Source organism: Heliangelus exortis, chromosome 5 (assembly GCF_036169615.1).
Source record: "Heliangelus exortis chromosome 5, bHelExo1.hap1, whole genome shotgun sequence".
NCBI lineage: Eukaryota > Metazoa > Chordata > Aves > Apodiformes > Trochilidae > Heliangelus > Heliangelus exortis.
Genome location: NC_092426.1, coordinates 37148047 through 37170547, shown reverse-complemented (window position 1 = coordinate 37170547; position 22501 = coordinate 37148047). Strand labels below are relative to the sequence as shown.

The 22501-nt window shown below is 41.3% G+C and overlaps 1 protein-coding gene across 1 annotated transcript in view; it reads right to left on the bottom strand.

Annotated features, from left to right (window-relative positions):
• Positions 1–4721: 4721 nt before the first annotated feature.
• Positions 4722–22501, bottom strand: part of SPTBN5 (spectrin beta, non-erythrocytic 5) — a 100213-nt gene continuing 82433 nt past the window's right edge. The window contains exons 52-67 of the mRNA XM_071744664.1: positions 19751–19963; positions 19194–19390; positions 18398–18602; positions 17602–17796; positions 16521–16676; positions 15071–15288; positions 13648–13837; positions 11988–12164; positions 10987–11091; positions 9654–10274; positions 8530–8601; positions 7688–7774; positions 7152–7243; positions 6878–6963; positions 5686–5821; positions 4722–4938 (exon numbers count right to left, since the gene is read on the bottom strand). Of these exons, the coding sequence (XP_071600765.1) occupies positions 4851–4938; positions 5686–5821; positions 6878–6963; positions 7152–7243; positions 7688–7774; positions 8530–8601; positions 9654–10274; positions 10987–11091; positions 11988–12164; positions 13648–13837; positions 15071–15288; positions 16521–16676; positions 17602–17796; positions 18398–18602; positions 19194–19390; positions 19751–19963 (2838 nt within the window). The 3' untranslated portion in view covers positions 4722–4850. The remainder of the gene's footprint in view (positions 4939–5685; positions 5822–6877; positions 6964–7151; positions 7244–7687; positions 7775–8529; positions 8602–9653; positions 10275–10986; positions 11092–11987; positions 12165–13647; positions 13838–15070; positions 15289–16520; positions 16677–17601; positions 17797–18397; positions 18603–19193; positions 19391–19750; positions 19964–22501) is intronic.

The window sequence follows — 22501 nt, the reverse complement described above, 5'->3', positions numbered from 1 at the left end:
TGGGTTGAGATAAAACCAGTTGAATAAATAAAGCAAAAGCCATGCACATAAGCCAAGTGTGGGTGCTCAGCCACGTCCCAGACAGCAGGGCTCCATCATGTGCCATGGTTACCTGAGAAGTCAAACACCTTCACTCCAAACATCATAGAATCATCACAGAATCCTAGAATCCTAGAGGTTGGAAGGGACCTCAAAAGATCATCTAGTCCAACCCCCCCTGCCAGAGCAGGGCCCCCTAGAGTACATCCCCTAGGAACGTGTCCAGGGGGGTTTTGAATGTCTCCAGTGAAGGAGACTCCACAACCCCCCTGGGCAGCCTGTTCCAGGGCTCTGTCACCCTTACAGTAAAAAAATTTTTTCTGATATTCAACTTGAACCTCCTATGCTCCAATTTACACCCATTACCCCTTGTCCTATCACTGGTCACCACTGAGAAAAGCCTAACTCCATCTCCCTGACACTCACCCCTTACATATTTGAAAAACATTGATGAGGTCACCCCTCAGTCTCCTTTTCTCCAAACTAAAGAGACCCAGCTCCCTCAGCCTTTCCTCATAAGGGAGATGTTCCACTCCCTTAATCATCTCAGTAGCTCTGCGCTGGACTCTTTCAAGCACTTCCCTGTCCTTCTTGAACTGAGGGGCCCAGAACTGGACACAATACTCCAGGTGCGGCCTCACCAATGCAGAATAGAGGGGGAGGAGAACCTCTCTTGACCTACTAACCACCCCCCTTTCTAATGCACCCCAGGATGCCATTGGCCTTCTTGGCCACAAGGGCACATTGCTGGCTCATGGTCATCTTCTTGTCTACCAGGACCCCCAGGTCTCTTTCACCTACACTGCTCTCCCAGCAGCTCAGCCCCCAACCTATACTGGGACATCGTGTTGTTTCCATTGTGATTAGATGACTGTCCCCCTCCCTCAGTTTATACTGGTGACTTGCTATCTGGTTTCCAATGCAACAAGGTGTTGTGAAAGGACTGAGACTATTTTATCCAGAAAAAGCCCTGCAGGCCGTGTTCTTATTTCATGGGAAAATCCATTTTTAAAGGCATTTTTTTCAATTTCATTTGTTTACCCACCATTCTATCGGGGCCTATGTGTTCTTTAAGTGGGTTCAGTGACCTAACATGGAGCCTCATCTTTACAATCTAGACCTCAGTCTTAGCCACCAAGATGGAACTAATAATCCAGCATCACTGTTTGGATGGTGTCAGGGTTTAACACTGGCCTGGCAATTAAACCAAGTGGCAGATGCTCTCTATTAATCTCTCTCTTCTCCTCGATAAAGAAAGGAGAGAGAATAAGGGAGAGAGACTGATGGGTTGGAAACTAAACTACACAACTTTAATGAAACAGTAATGATAAATAGGAAAAATTACTAAATCTATACAAATATACAGGAAAATTGATCCCACATTCCTACCCCCCTCTCCCTCAATAGCTCTCACGTCAGCACCGAGGCTGCAGGGCAGCCCTGGGAAAGTCCAGGCTGGAATCCTGGAGTCAGCAGCAGTTGGGAGCTGGAGGCAGGAACACACAGATATGGGCTGGGATGGATCAGGAGCACAGGCAGAGGAATGGGTGGAATCCTCCCAGGATGCTGAAGGAAACAGGGAATGGGTGAAGAAAGAGAAACAGGAAGGGCAGGAAGCTGGAAGCTCTTGTGATCCCTCAAATTTATCCTGAGTATGAGGTGTATGGGATGGAATCCTCTGTTTGGTCAATTCTGGCATCTCTCTTGTCTGTTCCTCCCCAAAGGAGGCTGCAGGTGGGACCTCTTTATTCCTTCTGGAGGGTAAAATGTTCCTCAGAGCTGAGCAGTGCCCTTGGCTCTGCACACCAGTCTCTAGCAGTAACTATAAACATGGAGTGGGATCAGTCCTAGGAGCAGACACTGACTGAGAAACTTGCTGTTAATTTCAGCAAGTGCAGCTACTCACAAGAGACTGAGCTGAAAGCAACAGTACAAGACAGAAAATCACCTTTATCCTGGCCCAAAGCAGGACAGATGGTGAGTTTGGACCATGAGCTGCCCCTCACAGAAGCTCATGTGTCTGCAGGCATCTGTGGGGGTGAGCACCTTTCTGTCCATCAAGAAGGTTCTGCCCAGCCCCCTGTAGGAAAAGATTCAATTCAACAGATCTGTCCACTTAACCCAGCAATTTCCTAACACTATTTCCCATTTTGATTGTAATTTGTTCCCATTCCTTCTCTCCCCTTTGACTGCTAGAAGCTGTGCTGAGGTAGCCTTTAGACCAACAGGAAAATGGAAGGGAAAATAATAAATAATAAAAAATAATCATAATAAAAAAAAAGTCTATAAAGTCTCAGAGTCATCTTCATTACTTACATTCGGATTTCTTATTTGACATATTCTCCTGGTTTAGCAGTTTGGGTGGAGCAAAAACCAGAGGAGAGAATTGCTCATTAATACCCACCCCCCCCATCCTCCCAAGGGAAGATAAAAGGGGAATAAGGACAAGAGACTTAAAAGTTGGAAAATAAAAGTGGAACAGGTTTACTAGAAGAGGAGGTGGGCAGTGGCATATAAGATAAGGAACAAATATACAAATATATACAGATACATGCAGAACTTGGGGCTCGAGGTGCCTGAGGGACCCTTGTGGCAGAGCTGACTCAGGAGAGGGCTCCACAGCTCTTCCAGCTCCCTGTCTGAAGCCCAGATTTAGGATGCTGCAGGAACTGCTGAAGTTCATTCAGCCATGTAGATATGAATGACACAGAAGTTTAGATTAACTGCCAGATCACTAGGGAAACAAATGGAAGGGAAAACATAGTGATGGACAGTATAGAAGAGGCTGAAGTATTCCATAATTTTTTAACTTCTTTTTTCTTCTTACTACTCATAAGTAAAGCCTGGTTGCATTCCTCTGTGTGTAGCAGTGTGATTAGGGAAGAAGTTTTGACAGCAAATATTGGAAGAAGCAACAGAGATGAGGATCTAGTGAACATCTCCTAGAGAAGTGAGGGGTTCAGTGAAGTCCTGCACTATTAGGCTGTGTTTTTCTGCTCTATTGCCTACGAAGCATTGTGGTGGCTGGAGGGTGGGATCATGATGGGATACAGTCTGATGTGAAGGCAAGAAAGGAGCTGGTAAACTAACTATATCTGGCCTCACCAGAGCCACCAGTGAGATCATACAGCAAGTCCTTCTGGACTTAACTCCAAGCACATGAAGGACAAGGTGGCAATCAGGAACATCCAGCCTGGATTTACTAATGTGTCATCAGGCTTGACCCTTGTGATTGCCCTTCATGATGAAATAAAGAGCTATGTGGTCATGTGAAGAAAAGTAGATGTAATATGCTTTAGTGAGGCTTGACCCTTGCCTCTCAGAGCATTCTCATTTGGAAGTTGTGGAAATCTTGCTGGATCTAACATCTGTTAGATGGCTTGAAAACTGGCTGAGACGCCTTCTACAGTGGCAGCAATTCACAGCTTTGCCTCTAGATGTTGGCTGGTGGCAAATGGAATATCCTGGGGTAAACACTGTGGCTCATTGTATCCTACAACTTCATCACTGAGCTGTACAGCGAGGTATAGAACACCCACAAGTACATTTAGGGACAATGGGAAAAAAAGCAGGGAGGAGCTGATATGGCAAATGGCAGATCCATTCCAATCCAGAAGGACTTTGAGAAAATTTGAGGATTCGATCAACAGAAATCTCACAAAGTTGAACAAGGAAAAGTGCAAAAGTCAGCACCAGGTGCAGGATGTGCCCCTGCATCAATCATAGAATCACAGAATCATAGAATGGGCTGGGTTGGAAGGGACCTCAGAGATCATCAAGTCCAACCCTTGATCCACTCCCGCTGCAGTTCCCAGCCCATGGCACTGAGTGCCACATCCAGGCTCTTTTGAAATATCTCCAGGGATGGAGAATCCACCCCTTCCCTGGGCAGCCCATTCCAATGGCTGATCACCCTCTCCAGAAAGAAATTCTTTCTAATGTCCAACCTAAACCTCCCCTGGCACAACTTGAGACCTCTTGTGCCCTCTTGTCTTGCTGAGAGTTGCCTGGGAAAAGAGCCCAACCCCCCCCTGGCTCCAACCTCCTTTCAGGGAGTTGGAGAGAGTGATGAGGTCTCCCCTGAGCCTCCTCTTCTCCAGCCTCAACACCCCCAGCTCCCTCAGCCTCTCTTCATAGGGTCTGTGCTCGAGTCCTTTCACCAGCCCAGTTGCCTCCTTTGGACCTGCTCCAGGACCTCAATCTCCTTCCTAAACTGAGGGGCCCAGAACTGGACACAGGACTCAAGCTGTGGCCTCCCCAGGGCTGAGCACAGGGGCAAGAGTAGGTTCAAGACCACCTGAAGAACTTGAAGGTGAACAAGTCCATGGGACCTGATGGGATTCATTCCCAGCTCCAGAAGGAAGTGGCAGATGGATTTGCCAAGCCACTCTCCATCATATCTGAAAAGTCATGGCAGACTGATGAAGTTGCTGCTGACTGAAAAAGGGGAAACTTAACTCCCATTTTCAAAAATGGATTAAAAAAGAAGATCCAGGAGCTAACTTGGAGTAGATATCCCTTAGGTGATATGGCAATTGCCAGAGTTCTGTACACAAAATTATACCAGATGCAGTCCTGTTTAAAGATATTTAATGGCTTTACTAGATGTAATACATAATTAAAATTCCAAAGGAGGTAGTGATTATCTTAAAATATATCAATACATTTACAGAGGGCTGGGTTAAGATGCAATGGTGAAGGGTCTGGTATCACTGAAGGAAATGTCATTTTTCTTTTCCAGCTTTTAGTAGAGATGGAAGTAGTTTTGCTTTATTACCCCTTTGTTCTAGGCTTTGGGTGGTGATGGAGCCTCATGACACTGCAGCCTCATCTTCCTTAAAATCTCTGGAAAATTCTGCAGACTGTCTCTCTGGCTTGATTTTGAAGGAAGGTGTTCTCCTATCAACAACATGAAAATCACCAGAAAATCAGGTACAATCTAGAGGAGGTTAAATCACTGTGTATAACTTGTTAGGCATCTGGCTCAGCAGCCAAAATCTACCAGGCAGAGGGTCCAGGATATCACATCATGGCCCTGAAGACTATTATGGACTCCAAATGAAAAAAAAAAAATTATACTACAGGCTGAACTTCTGAATTTGGCTGTATTTTACATGTCTGTGTTTGGATTCCTGAAATAGCCTTTGAGGAAAGTATTCAAACAGTACAACTTCAGACAACTGGTTTGGCTCCTTGAATATGGAGCTTGGGCTCCTTCCAGATCCTGCTGGAGAGAATGTTCAGAGGAAAATCCAAAGCACCTATTGCACTCCTGCTCTGATTCCCTCATCTGTTGGAACAAATCTCTCTTTCTTGAGCATACAAGTAACATTTTTCAGCTCAGATACTTTATTGCAGGAACTTTGGCATCTAAAATAGGTGAGAGAATTCCTCTGGGTGTCCCAATTTTCAGTCACCACTCACAGACAGGGTGCAGCTGGCTATAGAGAGGTCTATTTATTTTTAAAAACTGTCTGTAGCAGATAATGAATGGCACAAATCAGTTAAGGTAGGGTCATACTCAAGAATAGTGTGTTTTACTGGATTAGGGACCAAAGGACACTTTTTTACCTGTGTCTTTATAGGTTAATGCTACCTAAGCACAGAACTGATGTCTGCTCAGACATCACAGAAATGAGCCCCTACCTCAGGAGTGAGCTCTTGCCACTTAATCTTTCAGCAGAGTCTCTGTCTGGAAGGTCCCAGAGTCTTGCCTGGGAGGTCTCTGTGTTAGGAATCAAAGGCTGCATCATTGCTGTGGAGTGGGATCTGTTACTGTACCCTGCAAAGTCAAAGAAGACAAATAGGAGCCTTGTGAAGGAGTGTTAGAGGCAGAGTTCATAGAATCATAGAATCCTAGGGGTTGGAAGGGACCTCGAAAGATCATCTAGTCCAACCCCCCCTGCCAGAGCAGGGCCCCCTAGAGTACATCGCCTAGGAACGTGTCCAGGGGGGTTTTGAATGTCTCCAGTGAAGGAGACTCCACAACCCCCCTGGGCAGCCTGTTCCAGGGCTCCGTCACCCTTACAGTAAAAAAATTTTTTCTGATATTCAACTTGAACCTCCTATGCTCCAATTTACACCCATTACCCCTTGTCCTATCACTGGTCACCACTGAGAAAAGCCTAACTCCATCTCCCTGACACTCACCCCTTACATATTTGAAAACATTGATGAGGTCACCCCTCAGTCTCCTTTTCTCCAAACTAAAGAGACCCAGCTCCCTCAGCCTTTCCTCATAAGGGAGATGTTCCACTCCCTTAATCATCTCAGTAGCTCTGCACTGGACTCCTTCAAGCACTTCCCTGTCCTTCTTGAACTGAGGGGCCCAGAGTTTGCCATTTCTGGGTGCAGAATTTCAATTTTCTCTGAAATAAATGCAATCAATCAATTCAATCAAACAATCAATCAATCAATTTTCTCTGAAACATCAGTGTGCTCTGATTTTCCTTCCAGTAAGGGAAATCTGGCCCAGGGAAGAGAAATCTGGCCCTCTCGCCTAGGGAGGTGTCCGGAAAGAGATCTCGATGTAGAAGAAAAGCTGTTGATCAAGATTCCAAAGCAATCCCTTAATAAAAGAACAAATGCAGCCCTTGGGCAAGGCTCCTTCCTGGGAATAACCTGGGAATGTGATGCCAGCCACAACTGGAAGAGTCCTTTGCAAGCCACCTTTGCCATCCCCCCTGGTGGCAGGGGACTTGTGTGCTCCTGTTTAACAGAGGCAAAACCAGGACAGCCCCAAATGTCCCAGACTAAGGACACCTTCTTATTTTCTTTTTTTTTTTCCCCCATCACTTGCTAAAAATGGAGTTCATTCTTGAAGGAAGTGAGAGTGTACCTATGTTATTCTGTAGTGATTGCAGCCAGTCCTCCATCAGTATGTGGGAAGGTGCTGAGAAGAAATACTCTGCCCCATCTCTCAGCCTGTAAATAAAGATAGGAGAGGGTGAATTCTAATTCTTCTTTCCTTGTACCTTCTGTCTTTAGGAGTTGGGCAAGCACTGTAAGACACCTCAGTTACACCTCTGTACTGTCTTAGATGACTGCAGGCAAGGACAACAGGACAGGGAGCTGTGTAGGTTTTAATTAGTGGACTTTTCCATTAGACTTACCTCAACATGAAAGCATTCTCCTTCCTGATGTAATTTACCAGCCTCTCACATTTGGCACCAGGAATGCTGAGGGACAGGAGTCTGGATACATTCTGAAGGAAGATGAAATTAAAATAAATTCTCGTGCACCTTTGCTGCCAGGATTCAGTTCCAAACCAAGCTTTAGGGTGACTACACATCCATACAATCTTTTTCTGCTTCTGACTTTATAACTGGGATCACTGAATAGGAAGAGTCCCAGAGGAACAAAGGACTATTGCATCAGATCTTGAAGGCAATTCTCAGATAAGATACTTATCTTAAGGAATATGTTTGAACATTTCTGAAAGCTTTTTATTCTGTCTTATCTCTCTGGCACCAGTTAAACAATAGTTGAATTTTTCTCTCAGCTGAGATTTGAAAAAGAACAGATTTCCTCAGCCCCAAACCAAAGAAAATGTAACTCTACTTTTTTTTAAATGCATTTTTACTTGGGTAAACACAGACATTACTGGGAAGACTAAAAAAAAAAAAACTAAAAAACCAAACCACTTTACCTGTGATGCTTCTTTTTCATCATTATAGAAATCAAGCTTCAATCCATCAAGTTTTACGTAGAAAGATTTCCAAGACCTTGAGTCTGGCTACATGAATAGAAATGACCAAAAAAAAAAAATAAAAAAAAAATCCATATTTCAGCTATTTTATCTGAATAATTAAATCTTTCATGTGCAACTTCCACAGGATGCCAGGAGCTGCTCAGATTACGACCATGGAATCATGATTATCTCCTATAAAACATGACCAGTTGTAGTTTCTGGTGTGGGTGATTCAGGAAGGGCCTCTCTGTGAGTCAGGACTAAAAAACCAACACGACATGGTGCAAGCTGTTTTGATCATAAGAATTTAGATTTCTGGATTAGATAAAAACACTTCTTGAAACATAAACAGAAACCTTGATTCTCTTCTGGCACAATTAGAAATCCTGAAAGTTTGGACCATAGGAATGAGGGCTTCCTCTGCCAACCAACCATCTCATACATAGTCTTGAAGCTTGTATTTTCATTTAAAATACTGATTCCCCCCCCAGATTCACATGATATATTGAAACCTGTATTTATAATCAAGAGAACATAATTAAATTGTTCATACAGCCTAGGCTCTGTTTCATAAATCTATAAAGTGTAGATAGACCATGTCCTGCATGATTCCCATGACAGGCAAAAATTCCAGTGCCTCCTTCTCTTAAGGAATTGATCAGGTACTGTCAGAGCCAGTGGTAACCTCAAGTCCTGAGCTCCTCCTCAGCAAGTATTTATCCCAAAGAAGGCAGACTAGATCTGGTCTATATAACTCAAAGAAAGATGAATTAAGCCAGAGTGATGCCATTTGTTTTTACCTGTTTTCTTCCTGGAAGAATCTGATCTCTTTTTTCTAGGAATCCCTCCATGTGCTGGAGACTTGCAGAAACCTGAGACACAGAGAAACATTGCTGCTCAACTTTGAAATAAACATATGTTACAATTTCTGAAGGCCTTTAAGATAAATTTCACATTTAGTTCAGATAAATTTCACATTTTATTCAGATAAATTTGCTGTCTCTGGCCTGTATACTCACAGCTTCACACATACATACGTATTTTATACATTTTATACTCACATTCTCTCCTGGTGAAGTAAAATTCAAATAACTGAAAACAGACTCAACTAATTGCAGTACTTTTTCCTCCCAAAATAAAATGTGGGCTCTAGGAGAGGTTTATAAATGTTAAAGAGTGGAACTGTTCAGCACTTTCTACAGTACTTATCACGTGTAACCTCTGTGGAGGAAGAAATATTTCTGTCCTTGCTTTGCATTTACATCTCTGATGAAGAGAATTCACACACTTCTAGGTGCATTCAATAACAAACACCATTTTTATATTATTAAATACAATTTACAACTTAATTTGCTAAAGCTATTTATACCACCCCTGCAATAATTCTGAGGCACAACATGTATTTAGCTGTACTGGCACACTTGGGTGTGTGACAAACAACAATTTCTAACTGTCCAGGGTGAGCAAACAGTTGCTGGTTGTAGTCTTGCACCAGGTCAGCTCTTTGACCAGGGTGCCACTAAGTCCAGCCTCTCCCTGACTCCTAAAATCAGGGGACACTTGCACCCCTACCTCACCCAGGGTATGGTTAAATCAGCAGCCTTGCCTCTTTCTATCTGCTGGTTCTTGTTAAGTGCTCTGATGACTGTGAATAACTTCTAGTTTGGGAAAGAAAACCAGAAATCCATACAGTTTTCAAGACCTAGCTTTGAGCAAATTAAAAAATGGTTTTAAGCTGCTTAAGTCAACAATAATTTCTGGAAAATGCACCAACTGCAAAAGCACCTCTGGCTGTTTGGATCCATGAGTATTTCCACTGAAATTCCCACTTTATAGTGTTCTTTGTGACTTTCATACAGAATTTCCTTACCATGACTAGCACAGGAGTTTTGTGAGGAGAAAGCCAGGAATGCCTGGGACTTACCAAGGATGTGTTCTCTGACCTCTCCAGAGAGGAGTTAGATAGCAGTAAATTTGGTGATTTATCTAGGGATCTTTGGCCAGGCTCAGGAGGAGTTGCCATTAGTTTTGTCTGCAGGCTGGAGAAAGAGGAGTCTTTAGCACTTTTTTCCTGAGGTGGTAGAAGGCTTGTGGCATCTGAATCTGGCAAACTGCTGCTGCTTTGCTGGCTCATGGGGGCAGGAGATAAAGGAGAACTTAAAGAACTGTGACTGTCTGAAGATGTAGCATTTGGAGCTGATGTCTTTGGTGTAGGTGGAGTGGTAATTTCAAGCCTCCTCTCAGCTTTCATTTCTGTTTTGTTGCTGCTGAGCATTTCTGGGAATGCTCCTCCAGGAATAAATTGTTGGAATGGCAATGGAGACTTTTCAATGGGGGAGAAAACAGTTTCAAGTGGGGCCCTCCAGGAGAGGCTGGGTGTGGGCACAGATGGCAGTGGGGTTGTACTCCTCATCTCCATTACTTTGGGTGGTGGATTCCTTTTGTCAGATGGTTTTCTTTTTAGAGATGGAACCCGTACAATTTTGCCTTTCTCCTTCTGCTCACTCTCTTCTGTGTCCACTTGCTTCAGAAGATTAATCTCCCTCTGTAGGACACAAGTATCACATTTTTTTTTTTAAATTGCCTTCATTGCATAAGTTTCTTTTTTATTTTAAGCATGAATGCTTTTACACAATCTCCTAGCATTTAACTGAGTTAGAACTGAACTTAATTCTATGTGCTGACCATTATTTTGTTGCCTGAACCATGAATATTTATGGTATCTCAAATCCTTTGCTAAATTCTGTAGAGGCAGTCTTTAACAAGCTCTACAGAAACTATACTTCTTTTTTGTGGCACTGCTTCTTTAAGTTTGCTATAAGAACAGCATCCAGGGGTGTTCTCAGGGAAAATTTGTGAGTGGATGATCTTCATCCCTTCACTTAGCCAATTTTCAAATCCCTGAAAAAAAAGCAGACTCAGCTAAGCTAATATTTAACCTGATGCCAAACACAAAAGCTATGTTTTGTTTGTTATTTCAGGAAAATTAATTTTAAAAACCAGGATATCAGAGGTAATAATTCTGGTACCATATACAATCCATTGTAGAACTCTTTCCCAGAGCTTTTGTAATCTAGTTGGACTCTTTTGATCCACATAAAGGTCCCATTCTCAGCTCCTCTATCAGCAGTATCTCAGCTTTGGTCACTCTTTTGCTCCATCTCAGCACAGGAGTTCATTCTTACATGGAGTCACCAAACATTCAACACCAAAGTTTTCTTATGTCATACACATCTCATCAACCTCTGACTTCCCACCTTGGTTTTCCTGTTGAGCTGAGCAAATTTCTCTTCCTGAGCTGCAAGCATCTTCTCAAAATCATGGTGTTTCTTCAGCAATTCCTCTACTTCAGCCACTGAATCCTGAATGGAAAAATTATCAGATACAGAAGCCCAAAATCAGCTCCATCAGAAGAGATTATGCCCAAGGTTTTCAGATTTACCCAGTCTATTTAGCTATAAGATGATTCTGAGTTTTTTGTCATTGAATAACTAAACACCTTTTTCAAGTGTGTGAAAAATCTTAATTTACGTTTAATTTTAACTCTGTAGCTTGCAGTCTGTCTGTTGTTCTTGGAAAAAGAGTTCAAATATCAACTTTTTTTTTTTTTTTTTCCTGTGAAGCCACTGCTTCCAACTCTAACAGTTTACATACAGATCAAGTACTTGGATTCCACCTTGTGATAGATATGATAGATACAGAGTTTATTCCTGCCCTCCAACACATACATCACAACCCTCTGTCTTGCTGTCTACTTAGTTTTCAATACCTGAATTTATCACATTGTTTTGGCATCTTATCAGTGATCAGGAAACAGCCAGCAACAAGAAGAAAACAAAACTATGGATGCTGGTTCTTGAGTAGGAATTTACAAGCCAGCTGTCATCTTTTAAAACATTCTCCTGCCCAACAGAAAGTGGGGAAAAACAGTTTTTGCTTTTCAAAGAGGCTCTCAGCTTGACAGGGAAAGTTTTTGAGTTTCAAGTTTTTGAGTTTTCGAAGTTAAACTTTGTGAGTTATCTTACTATAAGTGAAAAAAATGCTCTGTTACTCCTCCCAGCCTTCTTCAACCCCCTGGAAACCACTGTCTCCTTGAGCCCATTACCATGCAAAATGCAGCAACTGGGCTCACTTCTGTAAGAGCACAGAGCTTCTCAAGGATCATCCCAAGGATGCAGTGGTTTAGACTGGGATTAACTTCAGGCCTGGGCTGGTACATGTGGCAAGCATCCTATGGATGCTCAGAGACAACACTCACCCCATAGGTAGGATCAGAAAGAAAACTCTCCTTGGCAGCCAGCCAAGCTTCTGCTTGTTCCAGTTCCCTGCGGAGCAATTGGATCTCCCAGTTTTCTTCATACAACTCCTTCCTCATTTCCCAGCTCTCCTTCACCTTCTTCATCATCTCCGACAGCTCCAACAGTTTCTCTTCAATCTAGAAAAATCACATTTACAATAGCAGGAGGTGAAAAAAGACAATTAGACTTCAGTGACAGCCAACTAAGATGCAAACTGCCCTCATGACCCTGAATTTGACCTCCTAGATAACTTTGTGGTGTTACTAGTGTTCAGAAAGGATACCTGAGTCCTCATTTTGTCTTACTTGAACTCACCTAGCCTATGCTGTATACCTACCTGTGTAATATACATATTATAACGGTATGCACACTCTGCATACTCTGTCTCCACTATTCTGCTAGGTGCTTTTCCATAAAGAAACTTTATACAGAGACAATGTGTGTTATAGAATCATAGAATCATAGAATTGGCTGGGTTGGAAGGGACCTCAGAGATCATCAAGTCCAACCCTTGATCCACTCCCGCTGCAGTTCCCAGCCCATGGCACTGAGTGCCACATCCAGGCTCTTTTGAAATATCTCCAGGGATGGAGAATCCACCCCTTCCCTGGGCAGCCCATTCCAATGGCTGATCACCCTCTCCATCAAGAAATTCTTTCTAATGTCCAACCTAAACCTCCCCTGGCACAACTTGAGACCTCTTGTGCCCTCTTGTCTTGCTGAGAGTTGCCTGGGAAAAGAGCCCAACCCCCCCTGGCTCCAACCTCCTTTCAGGGAGTTGGAGAGAGTGATGAGGTCTCCCCTGAGCCTCCTCTTCTCCAGCCTCAACACCCTCAGCTCCCTCAGCCTCTCCTCATAGGATCTGTGCTCGAGTCCCTTCACCAGCCCAGTTGCCTCCTTTGGACCTGCTCCAGGACCTCGATATCCTTCCTAAACTGAGGGGCCCAGAACTGGTGAGAATCAGAAGCTTCAGCAAATCCACCCATTTATGGCAAGGCAATGATGGAGAGACCTCAAGTATGATAATTTCCTGATTCTTGCTTCAATAGAAGTATTGTAATCTTGCATAAATTCTGAAGATATTTTTGATGGTGTTATCTCTGGATCTACTGAAAGTATCAAGACAAGCTTGTGACCACAGCAAAGGCCAAAGCCTGAATTTAGAGATTATGGGATCACAGAAATTTTAACATGCTTTCCCTTTTAGCTCTATAACATATCTGAAGAATTATTTCTTTTCTGGTGTACTCAGGGACATCACTCCATCCTGTAGTGGACTGCACTGTGATTGATCTTAGGTCTTGTATAATTAAATGCTGAAATCTCATTGATGTGGCACATCATTTCTGTGGAGTAGCAATACCTCCCTACCCCCAACATTGCCATCATCTATCCAGTGACTGGATCTACTCATAAGGTCAGCTTCAAAATGAGTTTTTAGAGGAGCAGGAACTTTAAACAGTGCTTTCTTTTTCTACATGTCACATGGAGCCTCCAGCATTTTACAGTAGAGCACCTGAACGGTCCTGCCCAGTTCTTCTGTTTCAAAAGATAAAACTACAGCTCCTGCCTGCTTAGTGTGTTAGTGCTGTGTATTGAATATTTAACTTATCAACACACCTCTAGGGACATGAAATGTTCATTCTTCATCAGGCCACCTCCTGCTTGCTGCATTTCTTCATATTTCAGCCACTGCTTCTCTATCTCACGCTTGTATTCCTCGTGACGTTTGATCAGGAGCTCAGCTCCCAGGACATCATTTGCCAGTTCCTCAGATATCACCAGTGCATGCATCTCGTTGGCCCAGGCCCTGGAAAGTAGAGTTAAAAAAAACCTTTCAAGGTTTCAGAAGGAATCTGAGTCTACTGGATCCTTGGGAATACAGCCAGTGGCTGTGGATACAATTATACAGATATATGCACAGAAAAGATAGGAAAATATAAAGAGATTTATTTTCCTAGAAGGAACTGGAACTGCAAATGTGTAGTTTGTAGGCTCCACAGAGTCATGGTGCTTTCATTTCATGCATGGTGCAGGGACACAGAGACTTTCAGGTGTGCGTGTGAAAACGTGTGTGAAAGAGCTTCAGACGTATACAGAGCACTCGTGCAAAGAAGCATATGAATAGGTGCTATTTAAGGAAAATTTTCTATCCCATGAGCCTCAACTGGCATAAAACAATGCATCTTAATTTACCTAAGCTCAGGATCTGTCCCTTAGCACAGCAAGTGTCCAATTTACAGTCAGTGGTAATCACTTTGCTGTCTTTGTATTTCTACTCCTGGCAGTCAGAGATAAATTGTTTCATTACACTGAGCTAAAAATGTCCATACTTATTCTTTGAAAAAATCTGTTTAAAACCTCACAGTTTTTATAAAAAATGCATCAATTTTGATGAAAATGGCATTAAATTGATAAAGTATAATGTTTTAATGTTGGTCTTCCATTTTGAGTATAGCATATTTCCATTATCTATTTCAATTTTTACATTAAGCATCTGCTTATAAAAACCTTGGCATGACTGATTTAAACAAAATAAGACATATAGCTCAACATATTTTTTTAAAGTATGTTTTCTAGATGTTTTAAACACTCAGCATTTTCTTTTAATTCAGTATAAAAAAAATGAAAAATAAAAAAAAAAAAAGGGAATTTCCCAGCAATTAAATTCTTGTAAAAAGTGGACCTCTAATGAGAATGTACAGAAAGTATGTGTATGTGAGCACATTAAATACATGTGTGCAAAAGGCTTTCAGCACTTCAGCTTTAATGTAGTTGGTTTGATTCTAAAAAAAATAGGCACTGGTGTCTGTAGGAGTGTACAAACTACTTGAGTATTTAGCAAAACCTCCCCCATCTTCCCACATAATCATAGTCAGCTCAGATGTGTGATTAAAAAAAAAATAAAAGTGCTGTTGAGAAGACCCCCTGTATACAAAGAGAAGCAAGCAAGATGCAGAGCACCTGGGAGAGGAGTCAAATAACTGACAGGGATAATTTAGAAAAACCTGGGATAAGGGCAAAGCCAAACCCCTGCACATACATCAGCTCCCTGCAGTCGTTGAAGTAGAGCTGGACTTGTTCTGCCTGGCTCAGCCTTGCCTTCCTCTCTAGGAACTTCTTGTCCAGGTTTTCCCAGCACCCATCCACATCTGAGAGTCTCTCCAGGATGTTTTCCTTGACCTGAGGGTAGGTACGGCTGAGGTGCCAAGCCTCTCCCCGGATCCTTTCCAGCTCCTTCAGGATGGCTCCCAGATCTCTCTGGAACAGAGACAGAATAATAAATTGTCAGCCCAAGTCACTGCTTCATAGAATCATAGAATCCTAGAATCCTAGAGGTTGGAAGGGACCTCGAAAGATCATCTAGTCCAACCCCCCCTGCCAGAGCAGGGCCCCCTAGAGTACATCCCCTAGGAACGTGTCCAGGGGGGTTTTGAATGTCTCCAGTGAAGGAGACTCCACAACCCCCCTGGGCAGCCTGTTCCAGGGCTCCGTCACCCTTACAGTAAAAAAATTTTTTCTGATATTCAACTTGAACCTCCTATGCTCCAATTTACACCCATTACCCCTTGTCCTATCACTGGTCACCACTGAGAAAAGCCTAACTCCATCTCCCTGACACTCACCCCTTACATATTTGAAAACATTGATGAGGTCACCCCTCAGTCTCCTTTTCTCCAAACTAAAGAGACCCAGCTCCCTCAGCCTTTCCTCATAAGGGAGATGTTCCACTCCCTTCATCATCTCAGTAGCTCTGCGCTGGACTCTTTCAAGCACTTCCCTGTCCTTCTTGAACTGAGGGGCCCAGAACTGGACACAATACTCCAGGTGCGGCCTCACCAATGCAGAATAGAGGGGGAGGAGAACCTCTCTTGACCTACTAACCACACCCTTTCTAATGCACCCCAGGATGCCATTGGCCTTCTTGGCCACAAGGGCACATTGCTGGCTTGCATCTGTCGAGAGCAGATTTTAAAAAGATGCACAGCTTTTCAAGCCACTGACTCTGCAGTGCCTGGAAATCTGACCCTGTCAAGGCTTTTCCTCTCAGTTTCTTCCTAATGCTTTTTAATAGGCATCATCAAGCATCAAAAAAGCTGCTTTAGATGCTTTTTTTTTTTTTTAAATGCTACACATTTATCATTTTTGTAAGTGTGAAGCTGCAGTCTCTTGTGGTTCAGGTTACATCTTTGCAATTATGATAACAGTTTAGAATGTATTTTAGAAGATAAGCTCATCCTTAGAAGCAAAAGCATTAATCATTTAATGTTAATATTAAATAACCTTAATAAATTTTAAAAACAGGACGGAAAGGCCACCTTCTGTGAAGCACAAAGAATATTTCAAGGTGCAATAAATTTATCTTTTTTTGTCCTGCACACAAAGCACTTGAGAGGATTTCATATCGTTACGTCCTTTTTTTTTTTCTTTTTTTTTTCTTTTTTTGCCAGTTATGCTTTTCTGCCACTGCTTCCCTTGACAGATCCCCTTACCTCTACTCCCTCAAGCTGGCTGAGAAGTGTCTGTACACCTGGGAGATCATATCCATAATCTTCTATATCTACTACTGCCTCTTTCTCCTGCATCCACCCTTTTACTTCATCCACATCATGATCATACTGGTGAACTTGCAGGGCTGCTCTTAGATTCTGGAATAAAGAAACAGTTGAATGTTAAGACTCTTTGCATGTTTGCTGCAAAAAAAAAGGGGAATCCTAATATGTCTCTATATATTTCAGGTTAAACAAGAGTGGGAGTGAAAAACCTTCCTAAATAAGTCATCTGAAAGTGAAGTGTTTAGGCTAAGCTGGTTTTCCCAAGATCACTTTATTAATTGAAAGAAATATATGTCTCCAAAGAGCATTTTTCCATAGGTAAGATGAGTGATCAACATGGAGAACATGAATTGCCCCATCAAAGCAGCTCTGTCAACCACCAGAAGTGTCTGAAAAAACTTGCTTTGAATAGAGGCCTACACTTCAAACTGTGAAAATAAAAGGAGGGAAGTGAAAAGTAGGTTTTCTGAAATTAGAGAGTTAAAAAATATTGTAATACTATTTTACATTAAAACTATATATTAACAACTACCATTCATTCACTGCTACTAACTGTGTTCTCTGCCATCTTCTCCCCCATATCTCTTCTTTGAGCTCAAGTAACCAACTCAGCAAAAAATCTGGAGAATTTTTATCTTATTTAATAAGATGAAGCAAAAAGAGACATACGAGTGCCAGAGCTGGCCTCCTGTTAGTGGTGGTAAATTGTTAGATTTCTTTAGTTTTTCAAGAAACCAGAGCTAGCAGTGATTTAAGAAAAACAGAATTACCACAGGCTGATATACATATAGTATAAACCTTGACAGGAAGAGTAGGGTAAGCAGTAGCTGTAAAGGGAAATAGATCAAGGGATAGAACAGAATATATGGAATATATATAGAATATATGGAATAGAACAGAATATACCTATTGCTCTTATAAACCTTGAGTTCAGACATGAGCAATGCATTGATTGGGGAAAGGAAGGAGATGAGAAGCTGCAAGGAATTCAGTGCCCCAGTTTTGCACATGTTCCTACCTCTGTCCTTGCCTGGATGTCCTGGCACAGTTTCTCCCATGTCTCATTGATTTGCTTTGTTCTCTTCTGAATAATGTCCATCTTGCTGTGGCCCTCTTTCTCTAGTTTAGCTGCTAACTCATTTAAGGTGACAACTTTGGTATGTCCCAGAGGTTTCACCTCATTCACAAAGTCTTTAAACTTTTTCTCCAGCACCTGTGGGGTAAATGAGGGCACGGACTCAGATATAAGAATTTCTGCCTGCTTCTATGAGAGAGACAGAAAAAAATCACTTTCTCTGTGCTGTATCATACAAAACTTATGCACTGCAAGCTACAAGTGCAGATGAGTTGATAAACCCAGGTGATCTGGAGTCAGAAGAAGGCATCTCTTGTTTTGATCATTTAGTGGTTTATGTCACAGAGAAAAATCATTCACATCCTGACAATCATTTGCTGCCCACATCAAAAGCTATGAAACATGACCTCTGGCTGTCTGCATATCAAGTGGTTGTTGAGGAGTGGACACTAAGTTCTGCTTCTCTGCATTATGTGCCCTGAAGAGAAATTTGTTGTTGAAATCAGCAGCCAGAGGTGTGAGCACTCCATCCCAGTCAGGAATGTGCTGACCTCACCCTATTCCAAGAAAAAGCTGGCTTTCTGGTGCACCTGCTTTTTTCTGCTGGAAGATGGGACCTCAGAGAGCCCTGTATATGAGAGCTTAGATTTTTATTGCTGTCAGCACCTCCACAAAAATTGCAGCAAATATATTCCTGTGTTACCACAGAATACATACAATACTTTTTATTTTCTTTTACCTCAACATCATCTAAGTCCTGGCCATAGTTGTCGGACTCTGCTACAGACTGTTTGCTGGAAAGCCATGCATCCACCAGCTGGAATTCTCTTTCAAACTGATAGAGCTGGAATTGTTCTTGCAGGCATTTTCTCTGGGTCTCAGCCTTCTGTAGGAGGGACTGATAGTCTGCTAGGATCCCCTGGAGCTTTGAAAGTATGGCTGGACTGCAAAGAACAAGAATCAGAAGGTATGTTTTTGTTTTACTGTTCTTCATGAACACTGACTTTTTTGACAGGTTGAATTTGCAACACCTTTGAAATACAGGAGAAGCAAGATAACATCACACAGTGAATTATGGCAAGCCATTAAAACCAGTTAGTTCAGGAAATGAAAGTATTTTGTATGAATGGCTGCTCTTTTCACTTCCTCTGCCACAGATAAAGAAGAAAACTGGCAATAAAGAATTTCTTCAATAAAGAAGAAAACCAGTGAACCGCCAAGAATGTTGATTCTTTTTCCCCTCCAGATCAGTGTTTTTTGAACCTTTGTGGCAAATGAGAACTGGATGACAGTTCATGGCAAAAGACAATGGACAAAGCAGCTGATCTGCACTAGTTAACCATTTGCTAAAAAAACAAGAGTGAAGAAAACGTTAAAACAATGAGGAAGCTTTTTGTGACCTGAGTGTGACGTCCCCTAAAGTAATATTTATGAACCAGCCATCAAACAGCTACTGAAGGCTGAACTTTTCTGTCTTGTTATTCTCTGGGCATTTCTGTCAGAACTGGAGCAGAAACCTGCTTTCACTTTCCTACCTCTCTGGGCTGGCTTTGTTTATGAAGCTGGCACCTGCCTCCTGTACTTTCTTGATCCGGGGCCTGAAACCATCCATGTCCAGCTTGGTAACTTCAAGTTTACGTAGTAAAGCTTGTGTGGATTCTTCATTCTTCCCATAATCAGAGGTATCCAGAATGAAGCTCCTCTCTGCCAGCCAAGCCTCCACTTCCAGCAGCTGTAGAAAATACAGGGATGAGCATCAACACAGTTGTGATTTAGGTCAAGATAAAACTGGAAAGCAATGGTGCCCATCAGTGAACACAGCAGCTTAGGTGCCTTCCTGTAATGCAGTATAGCAGACTCAAAAAAGAGTCCACCCAGAGCCCAGTAATTAAGGTTATATATTTATCCATCACTGCAATTAGTTGGAAAAGTAATTGTTATTTCTGCACTGTATCCATATCTACCAGATATGAAAAATTAAGACAGAATGAATTCTGCTCCAATCTCAGCACTTGCAACCATTCAACAATATAGGCATCTGTTCCCTTAAGCAAAGGAAGACCAAAATACATCTCTCATGAACCATCTTTACCTCATTCAGGAACAGATGGGCCTCATATGACTGCATGAGACACTGTTTCCTCTCTTGAGCCTCTGCCTTCAAAGTCTCTACAGAAGTCTCAAGCTCTTTCAGATGCTCCATGATCTTGCGGGAGGCCGAGTGTCCTCCCCTTACCAATTTCTGCCCTGTACTGAGCACAGCTTTGATCAAAGCATCCCGACTGCTTATCTCATTCTCCAAATTCTGGGAAGAGGAAAAAGTAAAATGACAGACAAAAAAAAATTATAATAATAATTAAAAAAAAAATTAAAAAAAAATCAATTCACCCAAGACCGTTGTAGAAGGTGCAGCTTTGCATAACAGCCATGTGCAAGCACACAAGAGAAGAAAGCTACTTCAACCAGTTCTCAACCAGTTTACTTTAAATTAATTTTCAAAGACTGGTAGATTTTAAACCCATATTCTTATTCAATATTTGCCTGGATGGGCATGGGCCATGCCATCAGTGTGTCTGTGGGCAGATGGCCATCCCATGGCTACCTGTGCCTGAGCACCTTGAGCACAAACAAACCCCAGCATTTTACAATTGTTCTGTTTATTTTCCTAACTATGAAACAAGTAGTTTCAGAGTTCAACTACACTGCTGGGTCATTTTAGAAAAGTTGTCCTTTCTGAGAAGGGGAGCTACGTTTTTCAATGAAAGTTTCAGGCTTGGCTGGAGAAGAACTCTGATTCTAATCCTGCCCTTATCTTCCCCCTAATATTCAAGTTGTTGAAAAGTGAGACCTTGTCTGACTCAAGCAAAATGAAGGCAAAGTAGCAAAAATTATAAAACATTTAGTACTGTGCATTAATGATAAGCTAGAAGCATGAGGGTAATTTTGCAGTTGAACATTTAGGAAGATGTATTCACAGTATACCTATAATAAGAATTAATATATAAATATATAAATATTATAATATATAATATATATGTTAATATATAATGTTAATATATTAATATTAATATATTAATATACATTAATATATTATGTTAATATATTAATATTATCATAATTAATATATTAAGTTAATATTAACATAATATTATTATGTTAATAATAATAATAATGTTAATATATGTATAATATATAAATGTTAATATATTAATCTAGAATAAGAATTAAAGAAAACAGAAAATGGGGGATGGGGTGGGTGTGAGGGAAAGCTGTTCCAAGCCAAGCAGCTGTGTGTCTGCATATTGCATTGGTGTGTAAATGCAGTTTTGCAAGACAGTATGGTTGGTTTGTTCAGTTGGTTGGTTGGTTTGTATTGGTTTTGGTTTTATTTTGTTTTGTTTAGGCTGATACATTTCATGCATAATCTCTTTTTTAGTAACAAACCAAGGAATTTTACAAACCTGACTTACTAAGACAAAAAATTGAGGGTGGAACTAATAGTATATTAAATTCTTGACTGTTATGTTACTTCTGACATTTGTTTGCTTGTAAACCAACATTAAAAAAAAAAACCAAACAAAACAACAAAATGGTGTAGAGATTCAAGCTACTAGAAGACTGAGAGTTCAAAGCTTGGTTTTTAATCCTGCTTCCAGGAGAATAAGAAGCAAAATGGGAGGAAGAACTGGCATTTTACTATGTACTGGCATTCTGGTCTACATCTGCTGTTCTCCTAGTTCATTGAAATATTTTGAGTCAATTAACACAAAGATAATTGCAGCTTAAAAAAAAAAATCTCCACTGTTCCTTCTGCTATCCCAAACATCCTCTCAGATTAATTCAGTTTAAACATTCCTTCCTTCTGTGAGCCTGATTACTTCCCTACCATGTCAATCAGGTGATAATTCTTGGAGTAATTGCTGATAGAACAACATTTATATTTTTAGTCATGATGAAACAAGCTTTTTGTTCTTAGTGTCAGTCTCAAAGTTGCCAACAGCATCCTGCTTAAATGCAATTTTTTTTTTACAAGTATGAGAATTACACCAAATACTGAGAAGGTGCAAATTACTAAGAATATACTCATGGGTCTTACTCAGAAGTATTCTGGAAGATGTTTTTTAAAAAAATTCACAATTCTTTGCTAAATTCTGAGTACACATAGGATAAATCAACCTTTTCAGAGACTTCATCCCTTTCTTAATATGTCATTTGTAATAGTCTTGACTTTTTAACCTGAGTATATTTCAATTTTTTTATAAGTTAAGATTCTTAGTTGTAGACATGCAAACTGCACCAAATACTTGGACTTATTGTCTCAGCCTCTATATATCACACACACTCCCACTTTATAAGATATCTGTCTTTCCCAGCCCTATTGCAAATTGTACAGGTTTTCTCCACAGGTTTTCTTGAGCTGACATTACATATCAACAGCTGCTGGAAACTCTTAGCAGGATTTTTTTTTCTTCCACCTTACATTTGCAAAAAGATAGCACTTATTAAAAGCTGATTTTGAAGGTAGTTGCTGTTTTATTTGCAATTCATCTTTAGACACCTGAGCAGTGAGATGGCTTGATGTACTTACTGAGAGTTTCAAAGCATATGTGTTAGGATATTTGTTGCCTGATAACAGAAGGCACAGTGGTTTGTAAAACAAATTTTACAAACCTATGGGAAAATAGGTTTTAAACTCAGTTCACAGGAAGAGCCAATGTGTCCACAGAAAACCATATGGTGTGAGACCTACTCTGCTGCAACAGCAATCAACATGTAATCCCATGTTGCCAGGGCATGGATGTAGCCTTCAAAAAATGTCATTATTAGACAAGTATAAGAGTAA